The 13,699-nt window shown below is 35.9% G+C and overlaps 1 protein-coding gene and 1 non-coding gene across 3 annotated transcripts; both read right to left on the reverse strand.

Annotated features, from left to right (window-relative positions):
• Positions 1-1,778: 1,778 nt before the first annotated feature.
• On the reverse strand, positions 1,779-8,909 carry LOC119773176 (tubulin epsilon and delta complex protein 2). Of its 2 annotated transcripts, none has more exons than XM_038270048.1 (10): positions 8,823-8,909; positions 8,538-8,656; positions 7,803-7,861; positions 7,078-7,630; positions 6,935-6,988; positions 6,759-6,837; positions 4,715-4,862; positions 4,295-4,390; positions 2,731-2,924; positions 1,779-2,628 (listed from the first exon to the last, which is right to left on the reverse strand). In XM_038270048.1, exons 2-10 carry the CDS (start codon positions 8,639-8,641, stop codon positions 2,479-2,481), a joined length of 1,437 nt encoding a protein of 478 aa, XP_038125976.1. In that variant the 5' UTR covers positions 8,642-8,656; positions 8,823-8,909; the 3' UTR covers positions 1,779-2,478. The 2 variants fall into 2 exon arrangements, with proteins under 2 accessions (XP_038125976.1, XP_038125975.1); XM_038270047.1 differs by having other exon boundaries at positions 8,750-8,886.
• trnat-agu lies at positions 8,348-8,421 on the reverse strand. Its single transcript has one exon. It is a non-coding gene; the product is annotated as a tRNA-Thr (tRNA).
• Positions 8,910-13,699: the final 4,790 nt, after the last annotated feature.

Consider the following 13,699-nt stretch of genomic DNA (forward strand, 5'->3'; position numbering starts at 1 on the left):
AGTCCGAGCTTAGTCCCGCCCACAAGGTTTGAGTTCGGGGAAGTTCGGTCTGGCTCTGCTCCATATTAGCGCGAGTATTATCGCCCACTGTTGGGCGATCCAATCAAATTGTCAGGGCGGGCTTTATACGATGATGGACAGATGATCAAGAGTAACGTAATCAACCACGTGACCAAAGCGCGCTTGGGTGACAACAATAATGGCTGCCGCTGGAGAGTTTGGGTGAGTAGATCTGCTATTAGGTCTGTTCTAGAAGATATCCACAGCCAATTAATTTTAAAAGAGGAACAGAGAAACGCGATCAAGTCTCATCTTCTTATTCTAGGCGTGAAACTGCACGCTTTGATTTTTGTGGACAACAACTATGCCTCGCTTAACATACGTCACACACTCCGTTGCTCTTATTGGTTGTAGATCTATCCAATTGAGTGCAGAGGCATTTTTTTTCCTGGTTCGTTCGAAACACGCCCCATAATCACAGCTCTATGGAGCAGTATCAGACTCATATTCTGACTAGAATTGAGTCGGACTACGTCAGGCTATTATTCCACAGAATACACACATTAAATAAAGCCAGACAGCAGGAGGTTAATGTGTATTTAGCACCCCAGTATAAACCTGTTAATCAGGAAGTCTGACATCCTATTGTTAATCAGGAGCATGGACTCAGTCCATTCACAATATGCAGGTTTTTGATTGAATAATTCCTACACTAATAACATTTGACACTATGGAGTGATGCCAGTGGTCACTTCTCATGTTGAGTGCCATCTGCTGGCAGAGCAGGTAACTGCAGTACACAGCAAACACTTTAATAACCATGACAAAATTCATGTTATCTGGGATTTTATGTGATAGACAAAAAATTAACCATGGAATGGAATGAATATATATTCACCCAATGTACTCTAATATACCAAAATAAAATCCAGTGTTGTCACAGTTTCTCAATTAAGTTAGGCCTTGACTTTGACTAAGCCATTTTAACACCTAACTAAGCTTTGACTGTAAACCTTTAAGCTGTAGCTCTGGCTGTATATTTAAATCAGAGCCAAAACCAGATAACACAGGAACACTTAATTTATTTTCATGTATCCAAGCAGCTATTCAGAGGAAAACAGGATGTAAACTTGTTCCTTAACCATTTAAAGGGCAAGTTACTATTTTTGATCACTTGCACAGGTCTAGAAGCACAAAATCTATATCCAGCTATTCAGCAAAGATGCTGCTACATGGCTGGACATCTTATTTTGGCATTTGACTAATAGGATGAGCCCTTGAATGATACATTACCTACTGGTAAATAAGTGTAAAAAAAAAGTTAAGTCATAAAAAAAAGGTAAAAAGCTAATTGAAAAGTTAAAAATAATAAGCCTAGTTAAAAATTATATTTAGGCTTATAAACAAAAAAATGTAAGTGCCTGTATCTGCATTAATGCCTCTAAGGTTATTTTGGACCCCAAAAAAATTTTTGGTTTTTTTTTCACCCACATTTCTCATAGAAGCATTTTTGTTATTTTTCTTAATTTATTCGGGCAAGTTGGCATTTCTTGTTATTACATTGACTTTCATTCTTGCGATCAAAATATCCATATTTTTTTTAATGTTACTAAGGTAATAAGGTCTTATCCTGGATTCCAATAAAACTATTGGCTTGAAATTTGGATTATTTCACTGATTGCCATAGAAAGGGTTAAGTACAGATCTGTTTGCCAATGTTTTTAGGTTAGCAAAACTGGGCATCCTATAATTACCATGTTTAAATGATAATAGTTATTTCTTGATATGACAAGTTTCCATGAAACCTAATGTTTGGGATGGCTGTTGCAGAGGAATACATAACATGCCTTAAAAGTATTAAAACCTTTTGAATCTGAAATTCTATCTCAGTCAGCTTACAACTTTCAGAGGATTTCATAAGTATTTATTTATGCATATAAAGAGAAATCCAAACATGATTTACAGATATTTGGCAAGTCAAACCTTAATTAATTAAAAACTAGTTCTGCAATTTTAATTAATCCCCCCTAAATCAGTATCCTTAGAATCAATTTATGTTGCAGTTCATCACAAATCAAATGCAAAACGGCTCAAACTCAAGTAAGAACAGATGGAGACCATCTGTGAGCTGACATGTCTTGTAGTTTCTGCTTTAGGAAAGACGTTAAACTCTTACAGACACATTAAAAGAAACTGGACCCTGGTTTCATCTCTAGGTCATCTGTTGTATGATCAGAGGAGAGGTGTAGCACTGATGCGTAACAGAAAGCTCATCAATAAGAGCTCAGGCACTTTCGTTCACCAGGGAAACTTCAAAGGATATTTTAATAAGATTTACTCCCATTTTAATTGGTTTAATTGATCTTCTAATAATTAGAGTGACTCTTCTCCTTTCATTGCACTGCTGTTGATTCCTTGTGTAAGTTTTTCTGTTGCTAAGCTTTTGACTGTTTACTCCCAGTGGTACAATTTCAGGAATCATTCATGCTCAGAGTCCTGAACAATAGCAGTGAAACGCTGCCCTCCTTCCCCCAGCAGGGAGTATAAGTCTCTGAGCACACTGGGGCTGGGACATCCAGGTCCAGGTCTGATGGAAGAAAGATGAGGGGATAGAGTGTCCAACAGCACCTGACAAACAGACGTAGAGTCTATAGGATCATTCATGGCTAACAGTAAAAAAAAGAAATTATTAGAGTGTTTTCACAGTTAAAACGGAAACACCATCTTTACCTGTTCAAGGTAAATCTCTTGTTGCAGCAGTGCCACTCTCATCCGCAGCCTTTCCAGCTGCTGGAGCTCCTGCTCCGTTCTGTAGGTTATGGTGATGGGCAGAGGTGAAGAGGACCCATCTCTGAACCCACCAGTTGTCTCAGACGGGCAAAGACAGCCTCCTTCTGGCCTCCATCGATCCCATGCTTTCCACTCTGACGGAAAAACCAGGTTATTTTTAGAGCGTCAGCAACCGTACCCCAAGATTTTTTTCTTTTTTTTCGCTCTGCAGTCTCGGCTTTAAATAAACAGACCTCTGCTCAGCCACCACCAGGGAGAGGCTTTAAAATCCTGCTGTCACAGGGTAGGGGGGTCATGGATGAAGCCAAGCAAAGCACTGATCTGACACCAAGGTTTTATTGAGGGTCTGTTTTCATTTTCCACATGCTAAGGCTGACATCCACATTAGCTCGTTAGCGCACTGCCCATGGTAAAACCATCCTTCAAATGATGGTCAAATGACACCACCTAAATCCCTCTAAAATGAGATGAAACTAAATACTGTCAGATCTATTGCATACATTCAGCCCCCTTCACATAGAAGGTGTTGGATCCTAGAATTAACTGGAAACGTCTCCATCATGCTGCCTCTAACAACATATTTATCACAGACTGATAAACAAACATCCTTCCCAGAAAGTAATGGGATCATTCAAAAGGTTCAAATGATTAATCTGTTGTTATTTACACAATAACATTTTTAGGTGATATTTTTTTGAAGCGTTGCTGTAATATTTTTACAGAATTATCTATTTTTTAAATTTCTAAAATTCCTTAAAGGAGCTTATTGGTTTGAGGACATTTAAAAACTGTAATTTGCTTCTATTTTCTTATGCAATCACAACTTTTTCCTGATCGATTTACCTTAAAGCCCATATTGGTGCAGGACTCACTGCAGGTATCAACTCTGACCAGCTTTAGTTGACTTGTCCATAGAGATTTATTATTTTTTGCTCCTTCTAGGATTACTGTGCACATTTTGTATCGTTCATCTCTAGAACACAAAGCCTCTCTCCTTCCTAAACAGATATAATATCTATGCATGAAAATGACTTAGCCACTGATTTATTTTGAATTAACAGATTTTTTTTTATGGAAAGCAGATTGTTTGAAGTGTTGTTCAAAAACGCTCCAACAAACCTGCCTCCAGTTAATCCAGATCTCATGTATTAACCCATTAGAAACTTTAAAAGTCATGACATCATTATTTATGTTTTCTAAAGTTATATCAGGACATATTACCAGAAAATGCAAACTAAGGATTTTCAGTAACATTAGCAAGAGATTAAAAAATGATGTGTCTCATGATCCTGGCACATAAAAACTTATATTACTTATCCTTATAAAGTTTACATAAATATCTATTTTTAGCTGGATGCTGAAATAGTTCAGTGCTGTTACACCTATTACATTAAAAGTACTGAGATCAGTATATGCACTTTGACAAAATGCAGATTTCAGATGATAGAAAAATTCAATTTCCAACTGGCACTGCCATATTTACTCATCATATAAGATTTTTTACCTTGTTTCACTTTATCTGCAGAAAGGTGGAGTTTTGCTGCTGTCAGCTGCAGCTGCTTAAGTGTAGGACAGGAAGGGGACTTGCTCTGCTCCTCACCTGTGGAGGATGATAATAAAAAGCAGGTTTAATTTGACAGATGTGTTGCCAGGGTAGAGCAACACTGCTGCAATTAGCACTCTGCTGGCAGGTTATGAAGGGCTCATAATAGCCGAAATAATTGGAGAGAAGCCCCAGCTGTGTTTCAAAAAAGGGAAATGCTCAAAACTAAACATCAATTGATCTAAAACCCTGGAAATAGTCGATTTCTGCCAACTGTGGTGTGGTTTAACACAGATATCCACACTAAGATACAAATCTCATCACTCCATTTCATTTCTACTCATTATTGCACTCTTGGTTTTTATTGCTTGTATTTCTCACCCAGGAGCTCAGCGTCCGTTTCTAGTGGCTGCTTGATGAGAATCTCCTCGGTCCGATAGAGCTGTGCTAGGCTGAGTCCTTGGTCAGTTATGCTGTGGAGCAGAAACCTGGTCTCATCCGGACTGCCACACGGCCAATTATCAGGAAACTAGAGGGGTCAGAGTAATAGACGGGGAACCAAGTGAAGGACGATCAGTGTTATAAAACTACAGCACCGGTCACAATCCCTGAACCGTTCCACATTAGAGAACATAAGAACAAGATCCTTCACTGCAAAAATTATCTAGAAATAAGCAAAAATGTATTAAATTACGGTATGTGCATTTACCCTTTATTTGAGTAGGTAAATAATATGATTTGCCAATGGAATGAGTATTTTTAATCTTAAAATAATATAATTAGATAATATGCACTTGAAATAATATTTTTCTTATTTTAAATGTAAATTGTCTTGTACCTTTGGCAAAGTGTCTCACTTCCTCAATTCAAGAAAAAAAAGCACCTAAATGTATTATTTAGTTTTACATTTGTCTACTTATTCCATATGTTCTATTCTTGTCCACTACTTTCTTGCTTTTTGTTGAATTACTTTGATACCATTGCAAAAATACTTTCTGTGGTTATAAAAGTCTCCCCCCACGTTGCCATATTTGGGCTCCTAGAGGACCACAAGCAGTTTACTTCTAACCAATTATCTATCTTAGCATTTACTTTATTATTGGCAAGAGGCCGCCTTCTTTTACACTGGAAGTCAACTAAAGCCCCTCCCAGTACCCAGAGGCTCAATGACACCATGTCTTTTCTGAAGTTGGAAAAGATCTGATATTCAGTGAAAGGTAATCCTGATAAATTTTATGACAAATGGCTTCCCTTTCTTACATTCTACCGCTCCCTTCAGTCCCTTCCCTCTGACTGATTTTATTTATTTTTTATCTTTTTTTTTTCTTTTATTGATTTCTTGGGTGTCTTTATTTTATACTAATTATAGCTTAATTTATTTCCTCAGCTTATTTATTATTTCGCTCTATAATTGTTTTTTATTTAAGTTGTTTTGCTAATTTTTTATTTTTTCAGTTGTGTGGTGTACTGTTCGTACGATTTAACTAACAAAAACACCCTGGGAGATCGATAGTTTGCGTTGTCCTCAACTGTTCGAGCTGCACAATATTTTTTACGATGCCGATATGTAAATGTTGTTAAATACTGTTACCCAATGTGAAAAGGATGTGCACATCGACACACATCTCTACTGTAATGTGCATTGCTTCCTAATAAAAAAAAAAAAAGAGATTTATATTTGTTTTAGTGCACATCGGACAATGCAAAGTAGATCATAGCTAGAAAATATATATGGTTCTTGATTTATTGTTTTTGCAAACCCCTATAAATGCCCTTTGTTTCTGTAATTTAAACATCCTTTACCCAGAATAGCTCTAAATGAAATTCAGTGCAACTAATCACACTTAGAAGTTACTTAATTGAAAGTAAACCTATAAATAAATCATTAATAAATGAATAAATTTAGCTTTTTGTAAAGGCCTCAGAGGTCTGATAGAGGACAATAATGAACAAACAGATATTCTCATGATAAAGGAACACAGCAGGACCCTAAATAGGCAACCAGAGAGCTAAGATGGAATGATTTGAATCAAAGAATGTTTACGTGTTAAAATGGCCCATTTAAAGTAAAAAAAAAAAAAAATAAACCTTCTCAGACGTCTCCTTTTTGAAGATATTTTGAAAAGAAAAGGACAAAAATTTTGTTTCTAGATGAGCAAAGACATTCTTCCTATTACTGACAGCTCTAAGGTTGATGACGGATGGTTTTAGTATAAGCTCATTGAACGGCACATTTGTTTATTTTGTGTAATTCTTCTTGTTGCTTTGTAAATTTAAATCCTAATGAAGTTCATTGACATGTGCCATTAAATTATTGAAAGGTTCAAAGGGGTATAAATATTTTCGTAAGTTATCATGTATGAATTAACCGATTTTAAAAAGGAACATTTGAAAATTTAAAAATATATTTAAAAGCAGAATATACCGTAGCCCTCATTCTCTGCATGAAGTGACTCCTCCCAGGATCAGGCTTCGTCTGTAGGGTCATCACTTTCTCCCACAATCTAGAGTTAAAAGACAGAAAGAAAAGTCAGATATCAGACAATAACTCCACACTTTGCAATAACATGATACAATAAAAAAAAAACTGTACTCAGCAACCTGTTTTGTTTTCTCCTCAACAATTTCCATTTTGTAGTTTGTACAGAAAGTCCCCTGCCCCAAAGCAAAACAAAGCAATTTTATCTCTTTAATTGCAAATAAAAAACATGATTATTTCCACAGCCCACTTGTGTAGAACCTACCCACTCTGTTGATGCAAAGTGTCAACACCAGACCCATCTGTCCCTGAAAAGGACACTGTATTAACTGAAGAAGGCACGGCTTTGCTCTGGGCATTGTCTCTTTGCAGATTGCTTCTGACTGTCTTGTTTTTAGGCTGCAAGGCTGTCATCTGATCAGGGGAGGCAGATCCTGCCAATACAGCCTGCTGCAATCTCCTAGCTGCCTGGTGATTTCCAGCCCCAGCCTCTAAGCAGGGATGGCGCTGGATTGGGTTCTTGGACTGTCCTGGTTTGTGAACCACTGAAGGCTTTGAGCTAAGTGACACATTAGACTTTTTGTCCCTTTTCCTATGAAGGCTGACAGGTTTTTTGATTGACTTGATGGTTGGTTGAACATCTTTAGTCACTGTGAGTAGAGCTGGTATGTTTTCTGTTTCTTTAGGAGGTGCAGATAGCTTGCTTCTGCTGCAGTTTTGTTTAGACACCTCTGAGAAGGTCCGGATCCGGAGGGCTTTTTCCAGTGCTCGCTCAAGCAGCTCTATATCTTCGCTCTCTGCTTTTGAGGACTCTGCATCTGAAAAGGGCAGCATGCAGCCACAGTTAAGTTATTTCAGGAAATAACTGTGTTGCATGATATAAATGATGGTGTTTTTTTTTTAAACTAAAGAAAATTCTTTTTTAAAAGGGGAAAATGCTTCCAGTACTATCAGTAATCATCAAACTCTGCCTTTTTTAAATACAGTTACCTGCAGCAGCATCTTCTTTTGTATGTGTTACTTCAGTGCCTTCCTCTGCTTGTGGTGTCCTGGGGGGTAAATAAGTAACTAAACAGTTATTTACCACTAACAGAGGTAGAAAACAACATAAAGGATTAACAACTAACAAAAAAAGCAAAGGAAAATTATAATAGATATTAACAGCTCCAATGCCTTTACATTTATTTAACACGGGTTTATCAAAATTAAGATGTTAGTATATATCTAAAATAAAGTTAGGTTTGGTTACAAGGTTGGATACTGTAGACTTTCCTCCAGTAACAATCTTAAAGAAATCCCATAGCAGCTCATGCCTAAAGTATATGTTTAGGATAAGAGATTTTATTAGTAACACAGAGTAATTTGACTTTTTAAAAAGTTGATTTACTAAATACAACTCATAAAAAAATTTAAAAAAATTTGCCACTGTATTTTTATGTCTATAAAAAATATGGACTCTGGTTTATCTCTTTTCTTTTATAGTAATACTAGAAAAAGAGCAAACACAGGAAAGAAAAAAAAACAAATGCAGCAAAAGGCACTGCTGGGATTCGAACCCAGGATCTCCTGTTTACTAGACAGGCGCTTTAACCAACTAAGCCACAGCGCCAGATACGCCACTTCCCCAAAATGGCAGGATAAAAAGGCAGAAAAGTGTCAGATATTGTGTAACTGTTCTTCATGTCTTTAGTGTACTAATGCACAATTATGAAGAATACTACTCACAGGCTGTTTAAGATTTCCTTGAAAAGTTGAATGCTGCGGTTTAGTTTGGCTTGTTCGACCTTATATGTCTCGATAGCGTCCTGAACCGCAGACAGCAGAGACATGCTTCTCGAAAGGCTCTGTCGGAGATATTTGTATAAAAGCAAAACTTAAACATCTGGATCAGCGATAAGAGATAACCGTGTGTACAACTTTTGCGAGATATAACATACGATAAACACGCAGGTTAAGGAAAATTCTTCACCCGCGAAAACACACTTAACGGATGCGGAAGCCAAGTTTTACCTGCTGCTTGTTAAAAAGAAGATTACATCAACATTTTCGAGGGGGAAAAAAATCGTAATTCTACAGTTGATGTGTGATTTTATACATGAAAAACAAAACAAAATTATGATATAAATAATAATAATAAATAAATAATATACTTTTCAAAGGTCTTAATTTCTCAGTTCTCGCGAGAATTGCCGTGGCAACTGGGGACGCTGTTTGTGTAAATGGATTTAAACCATAAAGATGATGTTTTCACTCTGTAACTAAGAGCAAAATTACATATTTGTAGTTGTGGATTTGTTTCTTCGTTTAAGTTTTATATCATTTTGTAACGTTTGTGTCTTTTACGGATTTATTTATTTGTAGATATACTCTTAGTGTTTTTTAAATGGGCATGGCGCGCTCTTAAAAATAATTATATAATTCATTTGCTCTTTTTAGTAAATCTGAGTGTACCATTTTAGACAACTGGCAAATATTTTCCCCCTTACTCTTTTGTTTTTTTCTGTAAATTTGCCTTTTTTTGCACACTCTCACTCTTTCTGTTTTATATGTTTACAATCTGCATGTTTCAACTTGCTTGTTTGCAAAACTATCCTCTAGGGAGCAAGAAATTATATTTCTATTATTCTGTTTAACATTATTACAAATTGATGACAGTTGCTGTTGCCAAAAGAGTCCCAAACAGTTAATATGTAATAGAGTGATTATTTTTTTCTTCCCATTAAGCCATTTCTTTCTCCTGTTAAATAAAATTATATTCAATAAAGTTATCTTTCTCTGATTTCAAAATCTGATCTAAAATATTTAAGTCTGATAAAAAGACAACAAAAAGAGAAGCATGCAAAGGAGGAAATATGTTTTCGAAGCTACTGGTATTTTTTATATTAGTAGATATCAAAAGCTCTGCTAATGCTGCATCACGGGAAAGAATGGGTGTTGCTAATCAAAATAAGCCATTCAACAGAGTGCTTAGTACTGCAGGACCAGGTAGAGTGTATGGAGACATAATAACTTCCCAATCAAAACTTTTACTCCAAAGAAATCCAAAGCAGTGCTGCCAATTTGACCTTAAATCAAACCATTGTACCTGTGGGGTATATTTAGAGGGATTAACTAATAGAAATAGAAATTAAGTCCTACAATCGCAAATTGAAAACATCCATCCTTTACCCCTGCCTTTCTGCTGTATTTCATGATGCTGTATCCTTTATATGCTCTTTAACAGACCACTGAAGCCTTCAAAAAACAGCTTGCTGTGTGTAGCAGTGGGCTTTATTTCACATTAAGGGTCGTTTCTGAAGGTGGTTTATTATGCTAGATTGAATTCTGGAGTATCAGGGTAAAAGGAGCCCAATTATTAGATTTCAATCTGTAAACAGTCTCCGAAACTGTGTGTCATATGGTTTCCACCTCACTCTGACGTACCACTTGTTCCCGTTTCACATAAGGTTGGTTTTCCAGTAAAAACAAATTGACATTTCTGGTGCAACAAAACAAAACCTTTTAGATTTAAGAGAGTATACATTTTTCTGCAAAGCACTGTACTTCAAAAAATGCCTCAGTGGAATAAATAATGTTCTAAAAGTGTTTTTTTTTTTCAATAGCAACAGCTTGCTGGCCCAACTGGCGAGGCGTGATTCATCCTGTTAGCTCATCTCATTCCCGCTGGCCTCCTGTGGTAGCAGGGGGTGGGGGAGGCACCCCTGCTGCCCCGCTAATAAAGCATCTGACACTCCATCCTTCCACCAGACTGATCTCAGGCTCCGACAGTCACACAACTACATATGCACCCATGTTCACACATGTTACACAGACATGGACACACACATGCACACACATATCTGCAGAAAACAGACAGGCATATTTTCAAATGATAGACAGGTCGCTTCAGCTTCCTGCCATCCGCTCCTTAATCCTTGCAGAGCATGTATTATTCTCATATGCACAAAGACTAGAAAAAAATCACTTTTTAAACATAGATCTGTATAAGTTGTTAGAGAGAGATTAGTTATTTTTATTAGTAAAGCAAATGTAACACAGTGCTGATTTGGTCATTTGTTTTCACTTTCCTAATGTATACAATATTAATCAATTTAAAATGTCAATAATCTCAGATGAAAAAAAGTTAAGATAATTTGCAAAACATATCGATCAAATCAATATAATCACATCACCCCAATCATAAAGAGAGATTCAAATTCAGTTTTATATGTACTAATTTGGTTCCATTATAATTGAGTGCACTCAAATTTTGTTCATAATACCAAGTGTTTAAAAGCTGTCTTATCTAATAAAGTGTAACCAATTGCAACAAATCGCTAAATTTTGTTTGTTTAGATTTGTTCTTTTATGAATGCTTTTACTTTTGTATGGAGATGCAAAATCTTCTGCTAATACAGAGAGTCTAACAATTTTATGTTCTGCCATTAAAATATCAAGTTTTTGACATTTGAAAAGAAAAAGACAGATCACAGCAGTCAAACGCATTTAAAAACTTTTCCGGTGTAGTGTGACATTTATTCTTTTACACAAATCAACTGGAAAAAAGACAGAGAAACCAATTCATTTATTAGAAATAACAAAAATGCAAAAAAAACAGCAGTATTCGTACATTTACATATACATTCTGATTTTTAAAAAACAACAAAAGAACATAATTTGTTCTTTGGAAGAAGTCTTTCTGTATCCTCATCCTTAATTGGCAATATATTTATTTGCAATTGCTTCCAGATCTGTTGGATTATCACAACATCTTTTGTCCCTTGTCCATCTGAGGTAATTTATGGTCAGAAATAGTTCTTGGCTCAGCAAAAAAAAACTAAGTTTTTGAATAGCCTTCGAAGCCAGTCTGTTGTTGCTTAGTGTGAATGTTTTGATTCAGTGTGAAGCAAAAACATGGGCTGAATCTTTGTAATACAGATACTACATATTACAATCATAATTATCAATGTTTCAATGTCAAATCCTTTTTAGAGTGTTATTATGAAATAGGCACAAAAGAAAAGTAGATGGTATTTTGCTTGTAATTTCTTTGTAATTTCTTCGTTCAACATCTGCAACTATCTGTTGGAGATATTCTACCAGTCTGTGGTTGCCAGTGTCCTCTTCTACACTGGGGGAGCAGCACATCCAAGAAGGACACCTCCAGACTGAACAAACTGGTTAGGCAAGCCCACTCTGTGATTGGCAAGAAGCTGGACCCTCTGGGGAGAGGCAGAGACAAGGACACTTAACAAACTGCTGTACATTATGGACCATGCCGGCCACCCTCTGCACATGATCTTCACCACTCAGAGGAGCCTGATCAGTGGGAGATTGCTCCTCCCCAAATTCAGGACTGCTGAACTTCTTTGTTCCTCAAGCCATCAAGCTGTACAACTCCTCAATTAGGGGAAGGAGCAGGTGATAGGAAGAGGGACAAGGGTCAGCACTCCTTGGACATCTTTTGCAAAACATTAAATATTGTTACTCGTGCAATATTCTTCTCTCTCCTTATTTATAAGGTCAGTACATCTCTGCAGTACAAGTGCAATAATCCAAGTCCACTACTATATAGTCTTTCCTTAGCTTTTTATTGTGCAGATATATCTATATATCTGCACAGATATATTTATATGTAAAGGAAAGATATTCCAGGATATTAAGACTTTTCTAATTTCGTTTTTTTTTTTCTGACGTCATACACATGCCGCTTTGTTTTAAAAAAATAAAAATATAAAAAATATAACCGCGGACGTCTGGGGGACAGTGATTCGCCTACTTGTTATGAATGCTGGCGTACCATAAAGACCAAATTATGAACAGTTTAGTTTGTGCCTTCAACTCGTTCGCTCATAGGAAGACGTTACCTGGATATAACCTAATGGAATATCTTCAGAACGGCTCCAAATGAAGTACAAATACTTTGTTACCTTACTTAATTAGAAATTTTGGTTATCTATACTATACTGGAGTAATTTTTTTTAACTCTTTACCTCTACTCCTTACATTTTTTTTTGCAAATATCTCTAATTTCTAACATTTTAATGATATACTCATTAGTTTTGTTTGATTTATTTTTATTTTTGTTTATTTTGTTTGTATTTAAAAAAATAAAAACCATCAAAATAATTTTGTTCATCCAGACAATTCATGTCTTTGTGGTTGAAATCGGTGCTGCACCAACTTGTTGTTCATTACATACCAAAATAAATTGTTTTTTCAAGATGATGCAAAGTTAAATTTGACAGTCACCATTAGTTATAAACTAAGAAAATTAAGCATAAGGAGGTTATCGAGAATTATAGAAAAAATTTCTTTAATAGGGTAGTGCAGTATAAGGTTTAAAGCGTCAGTGCTTGACATTTTTCCTGCATTACTTCTACTTTTAATAGAAGTAATGCAGGAAAGTAGTTTTAAAAATGGTACTTTTGCTTTTTTACTCAACTAAAAAACTTAAGATAATACTGTAACTTATAGAAAATGATTTTTAAACTGTAGGATTTATACTTCTACTTGAGTAATAAACATTAATACTTTTGACACCTCTGGTTTCAATGAACCCCACTATGTGAGGACTAGGGTTTATGTATCTTTAAAGATTATGTTTAGCCCTTAAAAGTGGAAGTATCAGATTACAGGGATTCACTTTCCATTGAGGGAGAGGCTGCAACACACCATCATAATGCATTTATCAAAACTGCCGGACATTGGTAAAGAAGATTTGTTAAGTTTTAAATTTGTGGTGAAATTTCAGGGGGGGTAGCTTTTTAGTGGTTCTTCAAGAAAACAAAATAAATCAGATGAATGCAATTGTCTTAATTATTTGGTGATAAAAATAATTACATTTATTTAATCTAAATTGATGCAACCCAGTACATGTAGATTGGAAAAGCGCCAGTTGACTTATT

The sequence above is a fragment of the Cyprinodon tularosa genome, unplaced genomic scaffold, assembly GCF_016077235.1.
Source record: "Cyprinodon tularosa strain WSP-4 unplaced genomic scaffold, ASM1607723v1 ctg75, whole genome shotgun sequence".
Lineage (NCBI taxonomy): Eukaryota > Metazoa > Chordata > Actinopteri > Cyprinodontiformes > Cyprinodontidae > Cyprinodon > Cyprinodon tularosa.

Coding starts and splice junctions, on each gene's coding strand:
- LOC119773176 (XM_038270048.1), bottom strand. CDS start 8,641: ATGTCTCTGCTGTCTGCGGTTCAGGACGCTATCGAGACATATAAGGTC. Junction 7,631..7,802: donor AAAAGAAGATGCTGCTGCAG/GTAACTGTATTT, acceptor TGCCCTTTTCAG/ATGCAGAGTCCTCAAAAGCA. Junction 4,863..6,758: donor TGCAGAGAATGAGGGCTACG/GTATATTCTGCT, acceptor TGACCCCTCTAG/TTTCCTGATAATTGGCCGTG.